General features: G+C 34.0%; 1 protein-coding gene across 1 annotated transcript; it reads left to right on the top strand.

Moving 5' to 3' along the window:
• Positions 1-1,716: 1,716 nt before the first annotated feature.
• LOC132558852 (kynureninase-like) lies at positions 1,717-10,993 on the top strand. The gene is made up of 12 exons (XM_060223470.1): positions 1,717-1,912; positions 5,092-5,212; positions 5,554-5,642; positions 6,546-6,607; positions 6,772-6,843; positions 7,362-7,436; positions 7,939-8,085; positions 8,258-8,356; positions 8,821-8,947; positions 9,801-9,886; positions 10,167-10,400; positions 10,871-10,993. The coding sequence occupies exons 1-12, from the start codon at positions 1,717-1,719 to the stop codon at positions 10,991-10,993; spliced, it is 1,431 nt and encodes a 476-aa protein (XP_060079453.1).
• The last annotated feature ends 13,032 nt before the right edge of the window (positions 10,994-24,025 follow it).

The following is a 24,025-nucleotide window of genomic DNA, read 5'->3' on the forward strand; positions in this document are numbered from 1 at the left end:
AAAACCACAATCGTTAATGACATCCATGGCAATGACAGACTTGTGGACAGGGGCATTTTCCTGTTGGAACATCACATCTTTACTGAGTTTTCCATTACTTGGTGTCTACCTAAACATCCGTTATCATATTACCCTGGCTGTTGGTGTCTACCTAAACATCTGTTATCATATTACCCTGGCCGTTGGTGTCTACCTAAACACCGTTATCATATTACCCTGGCCGTTGGTGTCTACCTAAACACCGTTTTCATATTACCCTGGCTATTGGTGTCTACTAATACACCGTTTTCATATTACCCTGGCTGTTGGTGTTTACCTAGACATTCGTTATCATAAAAGTCTGGCTGTTGGTGTTTACCTAAACACCGTTATCATATTACCCTGGCTGTTGGTGTCTACCTAAACACCGTTTTCATATTACCCTGGCTGTTGGTGTCTACCTAGACATCCGTTATCATATTACCCTGGCTGTCGGTGTCTACCTAAACATCCGTTATCATATTACCCTGGCCGTTGGTGTCTACCTAAACACCGTTATCATATTACCCTGGCCGTTGGTGTCTACCTAAACACCGTTATCATATTACCCTGGCCGTTGGTGTCTACCTAAACACCGTTTTCATATTACCCTGGCTGTTGGTGTCTACCTAGACATCCGTTATCATATAAGCCTGGCTGTTGGTGTTTACCTAAACACCGTTATCATATTACCCTGGCTGTTGGTGTCTACCTAAACACCGTTATCATAGTACCCTGGCCGTTGGTGTCTACCTAGACATCCGTTATCATATTACCCTGGCTGTCGGTGTCTACCTAAACATCCGTTATCATATAAGCCTGGCTGTTGGTGTCTACCTAAACATCCGTTATCATATAAGCCTGGCTGTTGGTGTCTACCTAAACATCCGTTATCATATTACCCTGGCTGTTGGTGTCTACCTAGACATCCGTTATCATATTACCCTGGCCGTTGGTGTCTACCTAAACACCGTTATCATATTACCCTGGCTGTCGGTGTCTACCTAAACATCCGTTATCATATAAGCCTGGCTGTTGGTGTCTACCTAAACATCCGTTATCATATAAGCATGGCTGTTGGTGTCTACCTAAACATCCGTTATCATATAAGCATGGCTGTTGGTGTCTACCTAAACACCGTTATCATATAAGCATGGCTGTTGGTGTCTACCTAAACATCTGTCCTCATATTACCATGGCCGTTGGTGTCTACCGTAACATCTGTCCTTATATTACTTAGTCTGTTGGTGTCTACCTAAACATCTGTCCTCATATTACCATGGCTGTTGGTGTCTCCTGAAGATCTGTCCTCATATTAGACTGACTGTTGCTGTCTACCTAAACATCAGAAATCATATTTACCCTGGCTCTTGGTGCCTTCTAAACATCCGTAATCATATTACCCTGGCTGTTGGTGTCTCCCTAAACATCCATTTTCAATGTACCCTTGTTGTTGTTGTGTCCTTAGTTACTCGGCTGTGTATGGCCCTTGCTGTTTCGAGGATGAAAAACCATAAACAAACAATATATTACCTTTGTTCCTATTTTAGGTATTGAGAAGGTTTAAAGGAGATTCCTTAAACTTTTGTGTTAAAGGAATCTTAAAAACTTTCTTTTTCCAGTGTCAATTGGTCGTACAACGCCCGTGGCATTCAACTGAATTATCCAGGTTAACACCTTGTATTATTGCATCTAAGAATGGCAGACAGGAAAAGCTTCATCACGCCAGAACGACACGGATCCAGACACCCACTTAATGACCTGCAAAGTCTAGCTAATAAATATCATTGTGATATATCTGGTGTAGAGTTCGTCAAACGCATGGACGAGCAAGATACATTGAGAGGTTTACGTCACGAATATCATCTTCCGAAAATGAAGGATATACCAGAAGGTAGGTTATGTGCGAAGGTATCGTATTTCTTAGGTTTTTGTATTCACATGTCCTGTCTAAATCAAATTAAAAATATTTAAAATTAAGGTCAATGTCCCCTGTAACTTAACAGGTTTGTATTATAAACTTTTACAATTATAGGGAGCATTAAAGTTTCCGGTATTTATACAGCAGTTTCTTATACTAGTGTTGAAAGTTGTGAGCCTCATATTTACGAGTTGTACTTTTGGCTGACATAATTTATCATTCTTTATAATAATCCCTGTCAGAGATGTTTAAGGGCCAAAATGCCCTTTTTAAAGAAATGCTTTTCTTGGTCGTTCATGACGTCCTTCACTGCAGGTGTGACGTCATCATTTGACCGAAAGAGGTACCGGAAATGACTTTTTCTCAATTTTGCAAACAGTTGAAAGTCTGCTGGAGCATGAACAGGCGAATAAGATGGATGATTAATCAATTTAAAGCCACAATCGTTAATGACATCCATGGCAATGACAGACTTGTGGACAGGGGCATTTTCCTATTGGAACATCACATCTTTACTGAGTTTTCCACTGCGCTTGAGTTTAATATTTTCTTTTAACTGCCTTAGAAGTGATGCCTAGCCCGTACATGTCTGGGTGTCCACCTGGTGCGAGTGGTGGTTCCTCCTTGTTTTTCGGACAGGGTGACCAACCCCAGTCTCAGACGGGCCATTTTGGCCAGTTCTGGGGTCACTCCAAGCCTGCGGGACCATTCCAATTCCCTCAGGGGTTTGGGTTTAAACCTATAGGTGTTCCCTCGTGGAATCCCTGGGAGTTGATCTCTCCCTCCATTAGACGATTAAGCAGTTCAGAAGGGAGGGCGGGATTTTTTTTTTTTTTTTTATATTTATTTTATTTTTGCATTTTTTCATTGTATGTACACAAAGAAGTTCACACACACACACGCCCTTACATACATACATACATATGTCCAACATGTATCATCATACACATTATCATCACACACATCATCATTAAACATGTATCATCATACACATCATCATCATACACATCATAATTAAACATGTACCATCATACACATCATCATTAAACATATATTCTCATACACATCATCATCATACACATCATCATTAACATGTATCGTCATACACATCATCATTAAACATGTATTATCATACACATCATCATTAAACATGTATTATCATACACATCATCATCATACACATCACAATTAACGTGTATCATCATACATATCATCATCATACAACACATCACCATTAACATGTATCATCATACACATCATCCTCATACACATCATCATTAAACATGTATTATCATACACATCATCATTAAACATGCATGTATTATTATACACATCATCACCGTACACATCATCATTAAACATGCATGTATTATTATACACATCATCACCATACACATCACCATTAACATGTATCATCATACATATCATGTAAGTATTATTATACACATCATCCTCATACACATCATCATTAAACATGTATTATCATACACATCATCATTAAACATGTATTATCATACACATCATCACTTACATGTATTATCATACACATCATCCTAATACACATATATATCATCATTAGCATGCATCATCATACACATCATCACTAACATGCATCATCATCATCATCATCATCTACGGATTTGTCAAATTGTGAGTGTTCATCATATATCTAATGTACAGCATAAATAATCAACTTTTTTTATATTTATTTTATTTTTTGCATTTTTTCATTGTATGTACACAAAGAAGTTCACACACACACACGCCCTTACATACCTACATACATACATACATATAAGAAAAAAGGAGAGAAGAGACAGATTATGATAGAAAATGGTTAGATAGAGGAGAGAAAGAAGGCAGATGGCTAGAGAGAGGAAGAGAGAAAGAAAGCAGATAGGGAAGGAAACAGGAAGGAATTCAAGACTTAAATAAAACTATATAAAGCAGATGGTGATTTTAAATAATTTACCAAACTGAAAATTTGTTGGTACAGATGATGGCCATTGTCAGGGACTGGTAACCATATCAGGTTTATTGATTCATATTCAAAATTAAGTATTGAGTATCTTAATTATGTTTGAGTAAAAAAATCATATATCGATATAGTACCAGAGTGGTAGTAATATTAGTCGTTCATGATTTTTATAAATTTCTCCCATTTTTTCCACCCTAGTGCAAATTTGTCTTTAACCCTTTCCCCTTTAGTATACGTGATATATTTTTGAACCTTATAATAATCATGGATGGCACAGGTTAGAGCATTAATGCTGAGGGACTTATGTAAACATCTAGTTCTGTAAATATATTGTTTTATGAGTAAAATAATTTGGTTATCAACACTATATATTAGGTTGGTCCCATTATCTATCTTGCCAAAAAGTATTGTTAGGGCGGGATTTTTTAATATTTTGTTTTTGGGATACAAATATGGGTGTTGGTACCATATTTGCATACTCAAGTTATGGTAAGTATTACCTCATGAAAATTAGTTTTACATGAAAAAGCCTCGAATCACCACGATATCAGTGATTTTGTCTATTTTGAAAAACATATTTGCCTTGTTTACTTTAGAGTGTTACCTCTTCGACATAAACTGACCAAATGCTAGCAGTCTTTCGGTACAAGACCTTAAATTATCTAGGAATAGTAGAGCGGAAAACTGACATCCCTGATAAACCTCTTCAATTCAAGGCTCACGACTTATTAAATTGCCCTCGCGAGGTGTTCTTATATAATAGGTTACTCATTTTTTTCGCCTAACTGTATCATTTATAGTGTGTTTACCTAATCTTATATTTGAATGTACGTTATATGTTACTCTTTTCGGTGATGAACTTTTGTTTCTCTTTATTCATCAGTGACGCTTAATGTCATATCGTTTATTGTGTTCTTTTTGTAATTAGTTTTCCTGTAAAAATGAATACTTTTAATATGGCTTTACTGGTTTGCAAACTGCTTCGCACAACATTCTTCTCTTATTCATTATCTCTTTCTCTTAGTCAGGTACATAGTATCACTGACTAACCCTAGATGGAGGAATCAGCTGTATGATGCAGATTTATTTAGTGTTTGACTATACTCTGTGAAATATATTTTGAGATGACATTTTTATGATATTATTTTATTGAACGGTGCTCCTTATGTTACAGTTGACAAAAGTTTGGTAAATCCAGATTCAGAATGTATATATTTCGTCGGAAACTCTCAAGGTCCCTGTCCAAAGGAAACCGGCGAAAACATCAACTTGGAGCTGTCGAAATGGGCTAAACTGTAAGATTTGCTTACTTTTTTATCCTTATGAGAGAGATTTAGAGTGAGAGAGATAAAGAATATAGACATGCATTGATATCATAATTCAGAATCAGAATTCAGAATGCAATGACGGCAAATATTAATAACAAAAAATGATATGTTATTCTCCTCGAGCTGGGACTGCACGACGTAGAGGCGCGTCTCTACAGACATAATGCCTAATCCAAGTTTAAAGCATGTCTGTGGAGACATCCAATGTTCGAGAAAGCTGTCTCTCAAGATTCATACCTGAGGTTGGAAATCATAATTGCTGAGTACTTAATGTATGTACATGTATATTCATTGCATATGCATTGAAGTGGATTCAATGGATTCACAGATCACAACGTAGGCCTTCCCTGGGCAACATGTGACGAAGATCTTGAGACAAGTATGGCTACCCTCGTAGGTCAGATTTTTTTTCGTTCAGTCTATATCTTCATGCTTGAGTGTATATTAGGAAGTCATTACTCATGTTTTGAATTATTTGAGAAGATCATTTTGTTCCCTGTCTTTCTAATGAAATCTTAATTCTTTCTTTTGTGTCAAGCTGATACCGTATCAACAAAATTGCAAAACTCCTAATGGGGCATGAACTTAATTATTTCAACGGAAAAACTACTTTCAAAGACGTGTCAGTCATGAATTTGTTGAGAGCCTCATACAAAAAAGATATTTTTAACTGAACTCCTAAAACTTAGTTCCAAAAATTAGAAAACATTCTTAGTATCATGAAATAATCTTTATTTATAATGAGTTCATTTATTAGGTTTGGATATATATTTGTGATATGTGATTCTTAAACCTTAAAACGAACCCGTCCATTTCCAATTATTTTGTTTAAAAAAAGAGAGACATTGTAAAATTAAGTATCAGATAGTAATATGGTGATAATATTTAACATTATACTTGATATAAAACTCTAATTAAGGTATACCAGTTAATGTTTTATGACATAGATTATTCTATATTTAGCGAGGCTTTATTTGTTGTGTTTTACAAATGAACACGTACCTTGTTATATGACCTTGTACATAAACAGTGCTCCAGAAATATACGGATGCTGATTCTATTACTTTATGGATTCATAGACATGAATTCTTATCATAGGGTTAAGGGTACCCGTGAAATCATTGTAACCAATTCGTTGCGAAAACTGATAAGTTTTCAGTAGATTTGGAAAAGCAAAATCTGTAATCATTTTATATATATATATAAACATAAATGTGATCTATGGTAGAATTCATTTAATCATTAAAATTCATTCAAAAACAAAATGTGAACTAAACGTCCTGAATTATTGAAAATACAGGGTCCGTGCCTGGAGAAGTGGCCATCATGAATGGGTTATCAGTAAACATGCATTTGATGCTGGTAAGTCAACTATAACTGCACTAGTGAGATTAATACTAATATGACCTTGACATTTGATAAGCAATATTCATTTATAGATGTATCACCGTATCAGTAACGCACATAAATCCCCGATGTTTGAAATACGGAAATACTGAGGCAGTATTTGTGATGGTAATTTTCAGGTGTCATTCTATCGCCCAACTCCTAAACGTCACAAAATTTTATGCGAGAAGAATGCTTTCCCATCCGATTACGTACGTATGTTATAGTGTTACAGCCTATCAAAAATACACAACACCAAGATGACATTTAACATCTATATATTTCTTCTAAAAGAGTTAACAAGAGCACAAAGCTCTTACTCACTCAGTGTTACTTACAAAAATACTACATATGTCATCTAAGTAATGTGAAAGGAATTGATATAAGCCCAAAGCTTGTTTTCCTGTCTGTTTTCGTTGTTATTATATGAAATAAATATTGCTTAAACTTAGGTATTGTTTGGAAGCATAAACTCGTTCAATATGATATTTTTATCAAAAGAAAAAAAGATAATATTTGTTCAGTGCACGAAAACGTAAAGGAAAATGCAAGTCTCTACTTTATAAAAAAGTTCAAATGAAAAAATGTTATAACATAATATCGTTTGGTAAACATTCGTGTTGAATAATAATGAGTTTTTCAAAAATCAACAATAATGAAGTTATGATATCGTTTTTCTAAAAAACCAAATGTTGGTGATGTTGCCAATATCTACATACCTCTTTTTCAGTACGCATTTCAAAGTCAAATATCTTTAAACGGATATGATCCAAGCACAAGTTTGATATACGTTGAACCTCGAAAGGTAGGGCTATGTGTGTGATATATTGAAAGTCATTTTAGTAAAGTTCCCGTATGTGTACTGTTATAATATATGTAACTTGACATATACTGTAAACTTACGTTCAGGGTTTACAGTACAATCTTTTTGTAGAATGACTGATTTTATTTGTAATCAATTCTCAATTTATACAATGAAATATATAGATGTTTTATCCTTTTTATTTGTGTTATTTGACTCAATATCATGCCATCTATTTACAAGAAGACTGTTTTTGGTATTAATAATGAGGTTTCGTCGTACGTGTTTCACCAAACATTTATTATTGAGAAGGTAACTACACGTAAGATGTGTCAAATAAACTTCCTTACTATCAGAATATTTTTGTCCATATTTTAACATATTTATGGGAAATAATAAAAATAGCGTCATAAAAGTGTTAAACATTTGATTGAACAACAAGAACGATTTTGTACATATGTTTTAGCTGTTTAAATGTAGTGTTTAAGGTATGTGTGAACTTCAGGGCGATGAGACGTTACGTATGGAAGACATACTGGCGAAGATAACAACAGAGGGTGAATCTATAGCGGTGATTTGCCTAGGTGGCGTACAGTTCATAACCGGGCAAGTCCTTGACATGCAGTCTATAACACTGTGTGGGCATGCTAAGGTGAAGAAAACTCATGTTCATTTTTAGGAAAATTAGATACACACGCGCAATTTAGAATGCCATGTTTCGAACTGTTATTTGATTCATGAATAATGTTTCTTGTTTACACCAATTCTGTGCTTACGGCATTAAATGACATGATATCAATAAGAACTAACAAAATTCATTTCAGGGATGTTATGTTGGATTTGATTTGGCGCACGCTGTTGCCAATGTTCCCCTTTATCTGCATGATTGGAAAGTTGACTTTGCTTGCTGGTGTACTTACAAGGTATAGATATATATATATACTATACATAAGTTAACCACTAAAATCAAAGATATACAGGATCATCGTATGTGAATAAAGTATCTTTACCTGATAGATTTTCTTTTGATGTTTCAGGCGAATAAATATAAGTATATTAACAAGAAAACCCCTTTGGGGAAAACTACATACGTAAATCACATGTTCTACTAATATAATAGCAGAAATTGTTAGATTTATTTAAAACTGATGATAGCTCAAAAGTAAACAACAAGGAGAGAAAATATATAAATCTACCTGTAATTATATTCTGTTCTATTTTGATTCTTTTTTTATTTTATTTTTAAATTGGTTTCTGTCAATATTTACAGATTTATTTCTGTCAATATTGCGGGAAGAATTAACGAAATTTATGGAAAAAACCGGCTTCCCATTTTTTCATTGCTTTGTTTTTGATAATCTGGTATTATATTTGTATGATCCTTCAGTACATCAACTCTGTTCCTGGAGGATTAGGTTGTATCTTCATACACAACACTCATGAACGGAACGATTTTCCAAAACTTCTCGGCTGGTGGGGACATAAGGCAGAGAGCAGATTCGATATGGACAACAGTAATCTTATTTTTATTAGGAATTGATTTTCTTCATCAGAAAAGTTTTGTTATTTTATTGTAAATAAAGAAAGAGATATTATACAACGATAGATTGAGGTATATGGTATATATTTCACGGGAGTTAATTATTTTAAAAGCTTAAATACATTAACTTTAGCGAGTGATTCGTAACTTTTGGAAAATAACTGATGAAGGTGAAGGAATTCCGTATACAAACACGAGTTTGTGTGATATGTTTCTACCACAATAAAAAAAACGTTTGACAACTTATAATTTCATATTAACAAATATATCTTTTAACAATAACAAATTAAATCTAGTAACAAATTGTGATCTAATTTAATTTCCGTAAATGCGTGAAGACTCCTTTCAGTTCGTCTTGTCAATAAAATGTTGTTAACTTGTTTGTTATGCCATGTACAGCAGCAACAGTTGAAATCATTAATTAAAGCTTTAGGGATTGTGTTATAATTAGTTTGAAACAATACGATAAAATATTGTGATTATCAATAATGTATTTGGAAGCATAAAAAGTAATAGTTGTAATATTATTTCATTAACGAAACTGCATCCACTTATCATTTGCTTTGATTACATATGGATTTACTTGCTGACTATTTCTACACATCGGTGTATACATTGTTCAAATTAAAAGTGACTGCATTTAACTACTCTATTTCATTTTGTCACTTTGTGATTGCCATTGACAATGGGTCGAAGTCGCGCTCTTTAAGTATGTTGTGGCAAGCATTTTTCATACCAATGCAAATACCACGTACAATTTATTACGAATCGTTTTATTAATGATAAAAGAAAATAAAATCTGGCAGTTTTCATTTACGAATTTGTAGAGATGAATCTGTCAACTGGCGCTCGTGGATACAGAATCACGAACCCGCCGCCATTATTGTGCGCATCTATCAAGACCAGCCTTGATGTGAGTATACATCTTATTTATTTTCAATACTTTCAATGAGTTGCTATGTGTGTACAGAATTGAAATCTCAAGTACAGAAATTAATAAAGGTACAAAACAATGAAAAAATGACATATTGCTAACTGAAATCGAATGTAAATGTTTTACTTATTTTTTCGTCTACTATTGTCTACATCAGATGTTATCTTTCTTCCCTGCCTGTTTTGCAACAGATACATGCGAATCTTATGGTATACAAAGCATTTAAACCTGACAGTGGTTTTTAAAACGATAATTATAGATATTTAACAAGACGACTATGGAGGATATTCGTGCGAAATCCAGACTCATGACTGCTTATCTGGAATTCCTCATCACTGACCGATATAAACACGGCGACAGCACCGATTCCATACCTCCCATTAAAGTCATCACACCGTCCGACCCAGAACAACGTGGAAACCAAATGTCGTTAACATTCCCAAACCAGGATGTGGCAGCTGTTTTTGAAGAGCTTGGAAAAAGAGGTGTATTGGTAGATATGCTTTTTGCATTATTTTGAATTTCTTACTGTATTTGGTCATAACGGCATATATGTATTATTTCGAATATTTTTTTACATTCTAAGGTCAAATTTAATTCATATGTTGTAGATATTTATATCACAATATCTTTATTAAATTTAATAATTTAATTTGATTACATCATAATGAGAAAAGTGACGTTATTTCCATGTAATTCATATAATGAAATATTGTTTTTGTTATACATGTTATCATTTTCTAGTATCTATTTTACGGTTTTGTTTCATCCTCGAACATAGCGAAAACCATAGCTTGTAAAAATTATAAAAAAAATCAGTAGTTATGAGAACTTTGAAACCCAAACTAATTTATAACACTGTGTTATTTTGATCAATATTAGTATTTTTCGATACACACGAACTGCACAAGTGACTTAACTTTATTTTAGTCAGCCAACTGTCATTGGTTTTCTGTTTTCCAGTGTACCGCCAGAAAGGGTTTCGTTATACGTATCGCCATGGCACCGCTCTACAACTCCTTTGATGACATCCATCGTTTCATGACGTATTTAGACCAGGCACTTAAAGCTGCTGTCACAAAATAACCGAACTAAGGACTAATCCAACTTCTTTATTGTGTAATAAGCAAAAAATCTTTACTTTTTTTGCAATTAAGACATTCAATGCAATGCAAATATAGGTTGAAATCTTTATCTATTGTGTTAACTAATAGAATTGTAGTTTGTATGTTTGACTGTGTGAATAAAGTGGAAAGAGGACAAAATTCTCCCAATGTCATACTTGTTAAATTTATGAAAAATTCTAATTTTGCCCAATTATTTTTTTTTTTTTAAAAGATTTTTTTTGTTTTTTTTTTTTTTTTGTTTTTTTGTTTTTTTTTTTTTTTTGACAAAATAAAGTACAGCACATATTGGGGGGAAAACAACGAAAAAGGACTTTTTTGAAATGAGAACCAAAAACACAATTTGTCAATGTGAGAAACAAACACATCCACTGTCATGCCGATATAATATATGTAAGAAGACAATGATTTTACAGCTGAAGCAGGCAATATATGGCGTGTTAATCATCATGTTAAAACAAGTGCTGCCTTTTTACTTCAGATTTACATGATAATTATTATTAATTATGTAATACTTCTGTGTAACTGTTTTTCTTATATATATATATGTATATATATATATCATTTAAGGAAACGAAAGCTAAATCACCCGTTGATAATATTTCGTACAGATCGTTCAATGAGCGTGTTTTATATTCTATGAGATTTCAATCATGTAACAAATTACTGTTACGTATCATTTTAGTGTAACTTATTTACAATTAGTATTTGATATCCTGTCAATTCATGACCGTTATGTTTACCTGCTTTTCAGTTTCATTATGATAACTGTGGAAAAAAAAACAAAAAGATGTATTATCGCTTTGGTAAATCATGTATGCTTTTCAGTGTTTTCTCGCATGGAAATTGGTTGCTACTAGTTCTTCAATTACACGTATTTTGATATCTTTTCTGTCTTGTTGTTTTTGACATCTGAAAGAAAAATACAAAAACAATGGTAATTGTAAAAACTCAATAAGTTTACGTAACGCTTTTAATTTTATTTGTCAACCATGGTGCTGATATAAATATCATGTAAAATAGCTAACCAAGGGAAAGATATTAGTTCCTTACATACCCTAAGATAAATACTTCTCACAATAATATACAACTTGGTGAAATAAACAGCAGCTGTTAAGCAAAATACAACTATTCATCGTATAGATAATAAACGTATCTCTATTTAACTCTAAAATGTCTTTTACTAATATTACTTATGCTACAGAATATATCAACTGTACGGAACGTGTTTTATTTATTTTTGTATTGATTCAATTAGGACAAGTCCACTTCATATGTCCTACATCCTTTCTATATATTTCTATCTAACCTCTGTATGTTTCTTATGAATATTTATCCAACTGGCAAACATAATAAATCAAAATAATTGCGAATAGATATCTCTATCACCTGCTGTAAGCTATGGATCAATATAAGACGTCTGGTTTTAAAATACATATCTATGGACCTTAAAACATGGAGTTGTTAACTTTTCTGTAATGATCACTTTACCTTGGTTTCAATCGACGTTTGGAGTACAAGTACCCAGTAAGGCCTATCAGTAGAAAAAGCAACATCACCATTCCTATCGCAATAGCCGACAGGACATATAGAGCGCACATACTGATCTTCTTCACACACGTGTTCTCAGACTCACAGCTGAAATATGTCATAAGCACAATCTTTTAACTGTGTAATCTGAATGTTATCAATTTTACTGACTCTCAAACTGTCACCAGGTTTATAGAAATTGTGCCTTTAGCAATTATATCCACAAAGGCATTTTAAGTCCCATTCTGCTTCATAGACGTAACCCCGTGTTACATTCTAAACCAGTTCTTAAATTAATAATCGGTGCCATAAATGAGAGATCGCTTGACATGGTAACAGAAAGAAAATTTGATATTTCCGTCGTTAGGACAAGCATAAAAAAAACCGCTTTCCGATAGACGTTATCAACATGCATATCTCACACTATGATGTCACTCTGGCCGATTGTGAAAAGTTATATCTATTATGTGGATGATTAGAAAAACATGGAAGAGGGGTTTATGCTATCCAATACATATGTATAAAGAGGATAGTGTGGATATGGTTAGTTTACATAAACATCGATTTAATGGTTATCTGCCTTGATGGAAAAATATACTAATTGGATTCTTTTAAAAGAAGAAAACGTATACATTTCACAACCAGTCAGCAAATTGTATATCACTTCTCTGTGATTTAATGAGGGTGAAACTGAGCCTTCGAAGCGTCACCCAAGTTTATAACTAGTTGTGATATAAAAACATCCATTCAACATCTATCATTCCTTTGAAGAAAATGCTCAAAAATATGTTTCTTCCTAAAGCATTCCAGTAATAGTTATGTTAAGGAATAATCATTGATATAGAGCCTACATGAATATCAATTCTATATTTCATTCACACACTCTTGATACTTAGATCACATTAAAGATGATACTTTCACACCCAGACTGTGATATGACGTAATTACTATGACAACACTTACAAACATTTCGGTTTACCAGCGTCGTCTAAGAAGCAGGTGCCATGCAGGCACGTGACTCCGAGTCCCTGACGTTGACTACCACTACACGGGAGGACACATATCGCTTGGCCTTTTTGCTTACTGTTGATACATATTCGGCCTTGTTTTATGCATATACGTCCTATTAGTGAACATATATCCTTGAATCGCAGCGCCACTGCAGTTATAAATAATTGTATAGGCATATTACACAAATGGAAACTGACATTTGTCTAACACTAAATAAGCGACCGATACTTATGGAATTGGGAATACTTTTTTTGTGGTATCACATATTTTGAAATATGTAAATTCATTTATTTGCGTCCACAAAGGCATTTTTTTTTGTAATATCACTATTTGCATGTAATACTGACATAAAGTTACATCATGCTAATACATAATTAAGATGAAGTAGCTGTATCTTGATTTATTAAATAACATACATGTATTGACATAAACCATTTACCTATTTTGAGTTGCTTCCCTTGAATCTTTTGAGTAGATGGCGTATCAACTGTACCAATGCTAATAGGAAGAACGGTTTGCTGCCATTTCACTTTGTGTAAAGATTGCAGTATATTTTCGGATACTGAGCTGTTACCATTCAAGATTAAACTGATGGTGTATTCACAAATAATGCTGCCTTGCCTGTCAAACAAAAATCAAATTTGTCTGATATTGATATTTTCATTGACGAACATTAATGCATTAGTACTTTCAACTTTAATATAAACTTGTGCAATATCACTCTGGGAAAGAGCCTTATGTGAACCGTTGATTAGAGATTGGCACATCTTTTTTGTTAGTGCTTAAAACAACATGTTGCCATGAAACATTTTAGATTACATCAATTTACAGTTTGCACGAAATCTATGGAATAAATTAGCCGTTAAGATATCGACGTCATATCTTACAGTTAACACAATGGTTAAGGTTCATTTAGATATATATCATTTTTCTCTACTGATATTGAAAAGAAACCACACACACACACAAACAACAACAACATAATACCTTAGTTTCCGTATGGATACTCGCTGGAATCCTTTTGTTGAATTGTAAATATTCACAAGCTGAAAGAACATTTGTAGATAAAACACCTCTTACTATGTTGCAGGGTCGATAACAATGTTACATTTCACAAATATTTCAATAAATATAATCTAAAGGGGACTGTTGCTTAGTCTATACAAACGCTTTCCTTTTCTATACATGACCCGGGAACAATTTTATTCCACTAGAGACTTGATATTGATGATAATAATGTACATTCAGAGCAATTCATCACACTAGATAGCACATATTAACACAAACTAAATTATTCTTGTATGTATGTATAAAACAATAAGAAAACAAAAACATATCAGCATAAACATGTGTCTGTATACATGTTTATTATCCTTTAAATGTAATATTTAACTGAGCATTTGATAGTTTCTTCAATTACATAATGAATAACTATATGAATACTAATAACAGATTAAAATCCTTATGATAAATAGCATTTGTTACTTACTGTAAGTAAAATAGAAAAAAACATAATACCCGGAATCTGTTTTATATGTTGCATGTATAAAGGTGCGTTTGTGGTAATTTGATCCATGACAGGCCATATATGTTAAGAAGGCAATACACTTACTAAGTTTTCTAAATGTGTTACAACTGATTTGTACGTAATCGAGGCAGAATTGTTCAGTTCCGGTGAGAAATCAGCGGTGACCACCATTGTTAAATCTATCGATATCGGTACCTCATCTACAAAACAAAGTTGTTGTGAACTTATATAATTTGCTATGGTGACTGGTATTATAATAATTTGTCATGCTTATCGATAATCTGATGTTGATTCTTTTATATCCAATCTCCTCCACGGTACGAATAGATAACAAGTAGTTTTGCAATTAATGAAGGATAACAATGATATCAAAATTGTTCTGTGTATTATATCACATATTTATATCGTCCTTTACTAAATGATGATTTTAATATTTTTTTCAAATCTTTTAAAAATAGATGATTTCATAGTGATTTGCACATTCAAACTATTCTAGTAGAGATAAAAATGTGTTATGTAATCCAATATTTCATCAAACTTACCAATTACGTATTCACGATATGGATTTCGAGAATCGCCGTTTGACAATGTAGGTTTGGAACTCGTTGTCCTTGAACGGCAATATTCCATACATTTTGCAGATAACTTTTCTTTCTTTGAAGGCTGTTGTGCTTTATCTTTTTCTTTTATACGATGAGATCGAAGATTTTTCATCACCGTTGTCGTAGTTATTCTCGCTTTCCTTGTCGTTGTGGTGTATTCCTTCGTCGGCCTGCTAGAGGATGACGATAACATTCTTGTCATCGTCACACGTGATGATGACATGAGAAGTAATTTTTTAACATTAGTATAAGCATCAGTAAAAATTGGCGTTGATGTCGATGAAGAGGAAAATGTAGCTACCGTGTACGATGAGGGCGTTGTGGATGATGACCCAAACGACGTCGACGGTGTCGTTGAAGAAGTCGTTGAACGCCTCGAAGTTGAAACAGTTGACGATGCGAATCTCCTGGAGTTTTTAGACATAGGATGAGCTGTCGTTGTAGACGATGCTGGTAATATGAGTGACGACACTTTCGATAAATAGATAGGTGTGACAGTCTCGGGACGCGTAACATAAGTCGTTTGAGATGTGGTCGTTTGTCTTGATGGCCGTGTCGACGTTGAATAAATTCGAGTGAGTTTAAAATCGTCGCCAAATGAGATTTTCGTTTTGTATAAGTTACAGTCACATATTGTGTGATCATTTCCTGGAAAACAAATGAATAGTATTGCCAATATGATTCACTTGTATCTTCTACTTGAATAACTTAATAATTATCGGAATTATCTACTGGAAGAACTTAATCATTTTTCGGTATTATCTACTACTGTAATAACTTAATCATTATAGGTATTATCTACTGGAATAACTTAATCATTATCGGTATTATCTACCACTGGATTAACTTTATCATTATAGGTATTATCTACTGAAATAACCTAATTATTCTCGGTATTATCTACTACTAGATTAACTTAATCATTATAGGTATTATCTACTACTGGAATAACTTAATCAATCATTTTTCTAGATTAACTTAATCATTATCGGTATTATCTACTGGAATAACTTAATCATTATCGGTATTATCTACTGGAATAACTTAATCATTATCGGTATTATCTACTGGAATAACTTAATCATTTTTCGGTATTATCTACTACTGGAATAACTTAATCATTATCGGTATTATCTACTGGAATAACTTAATCATTTTTCGGTATTATCTACTGGAATAATTAATTATTTATTATCTGGAATAATTAATCATTATCGGTATTATCTACTGGAATAACTTAATCATTTTTCGGTATCCTCTACAGGAATAATCTAATCATTATTTGAGTTTAATCTGAATTATGAATATATTTCGTTTCTACATTTTTTTCAGAAAAATAGCTCTTATACACTTTATCATGCAATGCAAAATGCTACTTTCCTTTTTTTATACTCAACCCTTCCAGGCCGTTATAATAGGATATAACACATATATAACACATTATAATAGCTTAGTATATGTCTGTTTTACATCCATTTGGTTTTTTTCTTTTCATTCATGTATTATTAAAGTATGACTTAAAATAATAAAAGATTGTACAAAAGACACACAAGTGAATAACACCTTTTAATACAAATTTATACTAAGAAACAGTAGAGACTAACACTGAATAAAACTGCATCACATAGCTGTTTAGTCCTTCTGTTTCGTGCTATATTTTGATATGTGAGAGACCAATGTTGATATTCCAAATTATAATCTTATGTTTAAACACTTTAGACCCCTACCACAGCTGTATGGTACTGTTCACATTTTAAAAACTTTATTGTATCGAATTTCAGATTCAAATCAAAAAGTGCTATTCAGTCGTGGGTTTTATACATTCTTCTAACAGCATGTGAATTCAAGAATAATTTTCATATCCTTGCCGATTTTACTACCTTCAAACGTTGGCTCAATAGAGGTGATCATCACATGAGAGAGCCAAAAGAGGATATTACCAAATCCTGCAACACATATATACAGTATGATATACCTGAGACACATCGAGACAAAGATAATAAACCAACGATTCTAAAATAATCTAACTTACATGTATACTAAACATTTACTAAAACCAATAAGAAATTCATATTATTTCATATTTCACAAGACAATTCCATATGAAATTTGAAAACAATTTCATTACTTAGATATTAACATCAAATGAATATTAGAATTTATATATTGGTAAATATTTACGAAAATCTATCACCATTAAAAATATTACAACGAGCACTTAAAACATTTACGAAGCTTACTTTTCATCGCAGCATGACACAGTTACTTTATCCTTTTTAAGACAAGTCCATATGCTTCAGACTATGGGTGTTTAAAGAATGATATACAACCTCCTTTTCATCATAAGTAGACTTTTGTCTTCAGCGACTGAAACATGTATATGCAGCTGCCGAATTGATTTCACAGACAAGCAGTATGTAGGTCAACCACGGGTCCCTTTAGGACGGGATGACACTGCAATTGATTTTGAACGGGAAAGAAATCCTTAGTGATATTCAATAAGTTTATTGCCGTAATCCTTACTGTTTTATTGGTCAGGAGGCTGACAGCTGTGTTTATAGAAATACTTCACTACATAATTCACTTTTCTGGAATCAGGCGAATATACTGATCTGTTGATATTAATACACTGAACAATTGATATGTTTCCATTCGTTATATGAAAACTTAGGATGACGGAACCCTAACGATTATATCATATTGATGTGGTGTATATTATCTTGATTGTCTTAATGAAACTGTCCTGTTAATTTTCTTGCGGAACAATTGTCCTTTGAAAACTTTCAGATACTTTCCGTATAAGTTTCCATATCGTTGTGTTCCCTCACTTAAGGCGTTGTAATTATTGTTTTAATTAATTTTATTTTCTGTTTGATGTTGATTTTCATCATACAGATTTGTAGTTTTAACATTAAGATTGGTTCATTCAGAACAAAGTGAACTTTCTAAGTTACATAAAAAGTGTTTTTATTTGTCTGTTTATAAAGTAAATTAGGAGTACTTCATTTTTGTATTGTCATTCTCCATTCTGTAGTGACACAGCTTTTATAGTCAAATAGTCCATCATATGGCTATTATGCCTATAATGCATTGCAACGGTGACGTATTTCTAAATATGGAAGATTCAAGATATATGAAAAATGACGTGACAGAATACTTGTGTCATATGCAATATTTTGAACCAGTGCTATCCACATATTTGAAAAAAAGTGTCAGGTGAAAAATAATTTAAAATACCAACATGTCAATATAATCATAATCCAAATTCAATATAAAGAAGGCAAACTATGAACAAAAGAATTGTTTAGATGGGAATCATATGCTGACATGGGAAAAGAATCATAACTGTACGGTCAATGCTTATCTAATTAAATACTTTATGTATTATTATTCAGTCAACAAGGTCGTCAATTAAGCGCACTACAAGTAAGATATATACGCTTAGATATATGTAAACAAAAACACTTTATTTATTCATGCGGCAAGGTTATCATATTATTGTTTTCAAGAATGCTACTTACATGTGTTGAATGGCATAATAAATGGGATTTATTTACAGTGATTGTTTTACCATCGGATAGAAAAATCATTGAGAAGTAGACATGTCAATTAGCATCACTCTGTATCTACTGAGGTTTAACTTGGTGCGCTCACAATCACACAAGAACGTACATAAATGTTATTAAGCACAATTTACACAGTTCCCCCTTTTTTTTTTATCAAAATATGGTACAATACATACACATTGAATCATGTTAGTTAATATCGATTTGATTTTTCTCTGAAATACTTGTCCATATTTTCAATCTAGCTAATCCAAAATGTGTTTAATGAATTGTTTATGTTATTATATAACTGATCTTTAAATTAGCTACATTATAGTCTTTAAGCTGAAGGAACACATACTCGGAAGGAATATATATATATAATATATATATATATTAAGAAAGATAAAAACATTGTGTATCGTATATATGATAAAATTAATCACTTAACATGACATTATATATTTGTTTGTCATGTTAAGTGATTAATTGTATATATATAGGCAGCTAAGGCATTAGCTTAATTTATGTATCGGAAACACTATACAAGATATTTTTATTGTCAAATTTTTTGTTCAATAGATATACGAGTTATTTCCCTTGATTTTCTTTCCAAAAATAACTAAGAGTTATGTCCCTTGAATAAGAGGGTCATCGGTCATCTGATTGGTCAGTTACTTTCGCGCGGATGCTGAGACCCCCCTCATAACGCAGCCATCTTTAATTGTATCAATTCGTAGTTCAATTAGTGGAGTGGATTTGCATTTGTCGTAATCTTCGATATTTTTTCTTCGGCATATGTTTCACTGAATGAAGTGTATGCATTTTATACCGGATTTCTTTTGGACTGTGCTTTTTAAGCAGTTTTTCTTGATATCCTGGCTGACCGTTGAAACTTTTGGAGTGCGGAGAAACATTTTTCCTGGATTTCGATTCGGGTAGAGACCTGAGGTTTTTGATGCACGTCCAGAGTTCGGGGAGGATCGTTATAATCTTAATTATTACGTACTGTGAACGTTCAGCTTACACCTGGCTACGACTAGGAGGACAGACCAGTGAGCCACTACTGCACAAGACTTCGCCTAAATATATAAGTATATTTTTGATTTGTGTACTATATCAAACATTTCCTTATGACTACTTTTTCTGATATTCGTCCCCGGGTGCTTGTTTTAGGTCACAGCTTTGTCAGACGTTTGTTTAAGGATGTTTATTCGGGTATTTTCCCAGTTGACTTCAATCTCTCACAGTGCGAGGTGCGCGGGTTTGGTGTCGGTGGAGGCACGGTACGGGTTTTTTTCCGTGACCGTCGTATTGTGGACTTGTTGAACGATTTTCAGCCTCATGTTGTGATTTTACAGATTGGTGGCAATGATTGTTGTGACTCTCATATTTCCCCAGCAAGACTCGCCAGTGAAATATTTTAATTTTGCCATTCATTTGTATGATAATTAGCAAGTTCAAGTTTCTGTATGTGAACTTTTTAATCGACCGCGTCCCCGTGGTATGGCCCCCTCAGTGTATGAAGGTAGGCGTGTCGGGGTAAACAAAGCGCTATGTGTGTTAGCGGTTACACATGATCATGTCAGCATTTGGAAAAACCGGCGGATTTTTCAAAGCCCCTTGCATTTATTTACTAGCGATGGGTGCCATTTGAACCAGATAGGGATGCGAAAATTTTACAGAAGTTTGCGCCATGCCATAAAACATGCTTGTGACCATTTTGTGTAGTCGAAAGAAAGTTAGTGTTGTAGGTTACCGAGGTGTTTACGGTTGGATGGGTTCGCATTATTCTTAATTTAGTTCAAATATATTAATTTTAGTTTATTTGTCAGTCTGTGACTCAATGATGAGTTTTTATATTCTATATGATGTAGGTGATACCTGCAGGCATGGTATGGGCATCATGATTCTCCAGTTTTTAGCCATTGGCTATGATTTATTTTTAGCCCATGTGGGTTATTCTCTTTTTAGCTGGAGGTCTGATACTGATTACAAGTTCCTCTACATGAGGTTTTGGTCAATTTAGCCCTAAGGCTATGTTTTACAATAAATTTAACCATGGTTACATTTTGTTGTCATTTATGTATATATATTGTACACAGTTTGAATTAATTTGAAATTACCAATATTGTTGGCCCTGGCCCAGGCTATGTTTCCATTTTATACTGATTATGTGTGACATTTGCCCTTTTTGAGCCCCTTTGCCTCCATTGCTTCCTTGCTGTAGCTCAGCGAAGGAATTTTGGCCAGTTTTAGCCCCTTGGGCTATGTTGATTGCTATTGCTATGAATTTGGCCATTTTGTTTGCTATTATGCACTGTTTGAGGCTGCTTGCACTTATCGGGCTGGGCTGTTTGTATAATTATGTCACCATTTTAGCCTGGGTTTTGGGTTGGCATATTTCTACTTATTTTCTGTACCAAGTTTTGTTCCTCTCTATCTGTTGTCAGTATGTGATGGGATAATCTGTATCTGCGGTTTATGCTTTTAAAATCAGTTTCGTGCTTGACACTATCAGTTGCACCCGGTTCTACGGCATATTTTCATTTCAACTTCACTTTGTGTTATTTCTGGTTTCATTGATATAAAAACCTTGGTATAGTTTGGTTGTCATGTGTGGTATGTCTATATTGTTAAACTTCACTTCAGATTTCATTCGTACTTTCCTTTTGTTTAATATTTTATTAAAAAAAAACAACATTAATCTGAACTTAAGTGTATGCAAGGTCCTTTAGATGGATGTTTTCATACAGTCATAATATCAGCATTGGCTGGCATTTATTGTTTTTCAAGTTTGAGTTATCTAATGTTCCTGTTTTATCTTCCAGTTTGAGAGAAGGAAGCTAGAAACTAATTATGCCAAAAAGGAAAGCTGGTCCAGATGCCAACGTGCCAAAGCATAATGGCAGGAAAAGGTCCACTAGGCCTGGAGGTCACAAAGCAGAGTCACAGGAGCAGGCAACCTCCTCAACGCAGCCTCCGACCAATATGATTCAATTACCAAGTCAGGATTTTTTTGGGCTATCTCCGAAAAGCAGCTTAGTTCAATCACAGCTGCTATTATTGACTCTGTGCGACATTCCGTTATGTTGAGCCTGCAGCAGCAAGGCATTTTCAACAGAGAGACACCTACACCTTCCTCCTATCCTGCTCTTCCCAGTTAGGAGGTCCCTGTGGTGTCCCAAACCACACCACAAGTGGCACCACATGTGGCGCCCATTACTGGTACTAATATTGACTTGACAGGTGGGTCGCAACAAGTTGACACAGTTAATTCATTAAGTTTTTCTTCATCCCCTTCCCCTCTGACATGCCCACCTCTACATGCAAAGGTACCTCTTAAGTTACAAGAGAAAATTTGGGCTGGGGACTTTGTAGAGCTTGGTATCCTCCATCAGGATCAAGCTGAAGGTGATTTCACCTTCAAAATGAATAAGGATGGGGTGTTAGGGATTATTCCTGCCACCAAGAAGCAATTCCTTACGATTGAAAAATGGACAGATGCGTTTAACATCTATGCCTCTGTTCGGCGTATCAAGTTTCCCAAGGAAATGGAAGGTCTGGCAATTTACCAAATCGTTATTCGCAGCATTTCTAATGCTGGTGGGGACTGGCATTATTATGATGTGAATTTTAGGAAATTACGTCAGGGTTGTGCTGCGATTTCTGGGGAAACTCTGGAACACCAGCAGTACGCCATAGCTCTGTCACGTCGACGAGTTGATAGGGCTGGTGCTTTCCAATCAGGGCAGCCCTTTCGGACTCGACAGGGCCAGGTTTGTTTTAAATTCAACAACAGGTTCACCTGCTCTGGCTGTCGGTACCGACATGCCTGCTCCTACTGCGGGCTTTCATCTCACCCCAAGGTCAAGCGCTTCAAAGCCCAAACGAAGCTAAGTTATTTCCCTTGATTTTCTTTCCAAAAATAACTAAGAGTTATGTCCCTTGAATAAGAGGGTCATCGGTCATCTGACTGGTCAGTTACTTTCGCGCGGATGCTGAGACCCCCCTCATAACGCAGCCATCTTTAATTGTATCAATACGTAGTTCAATTAGTGGAGTGGATTTGCATTTGTTATGCAAAATTTACCCACCCACTTCCACCCTATTGTCTGTTCTATAGTAACGTTATTTTTTATCAGCAATTGTGGCGGTTTTTTTGTTAACCCCACATTGGCTTTTTATTAACAACACATTAAAGTAATTTTAATTTAAGTAGAATTATATATGACTAGATACACATTTCAATCATGATATTGGTGATTTGTCACTGTATGTTTCTAAAACGACTTCTATTGCAGGCCGCACCGTGTGACATATTTGCAGTTATGCAAGGTAAGGCTATGATGATTAATAAACAAAACAATCTGTTGTGTATATGTGACAAATTTATTTTGTTGGAGTCTTTCAACACACGAAAAAAATGCTGTAAATGTACTTAGTTTGGCGCAAAAAGGAATAATAGCAATCATGAGTTTGCACATTCGCAATGATTCCTATATAAACGACATACAGAAAATGCAATTAGCGCAATCTCATCTTAGAGCTGTGTCGTAGCTCTAAAACTGCAAAAGTATAATTAGCGCCAAAATCTTTACCTTTACAGTGTGGCAATTAAATACAGTTGACGAGAAGGAATGCTGTCTGGTAAATAACACTTTTTTTTTTTAAATGATTGTAACAAGAGACTAGTTAGAGTGCAACTATATATATCCTTTTTCCTCAATGAGCACAATTGAAAGATACATTAATAAGAAACACATATTAATAAATCG

This window comes from Ylistrum balloti, unplaced genomic scaffold (assembly GCF_031769215.1).
Source record: "Ylistrum balloti isolate Yb309-2 unplaced genomic scaffold, AGI_CSIRO_Ybal_v1 Utg370830, whole genome shotgun sequence".
Taxonomy (NCBI): domain Eukaryota; kingdom Metazoa; phylum Mollusca; class Bivalvia; order Pectinida; family Pectinidae; genus Ylistrum; species Ylistrum balloti.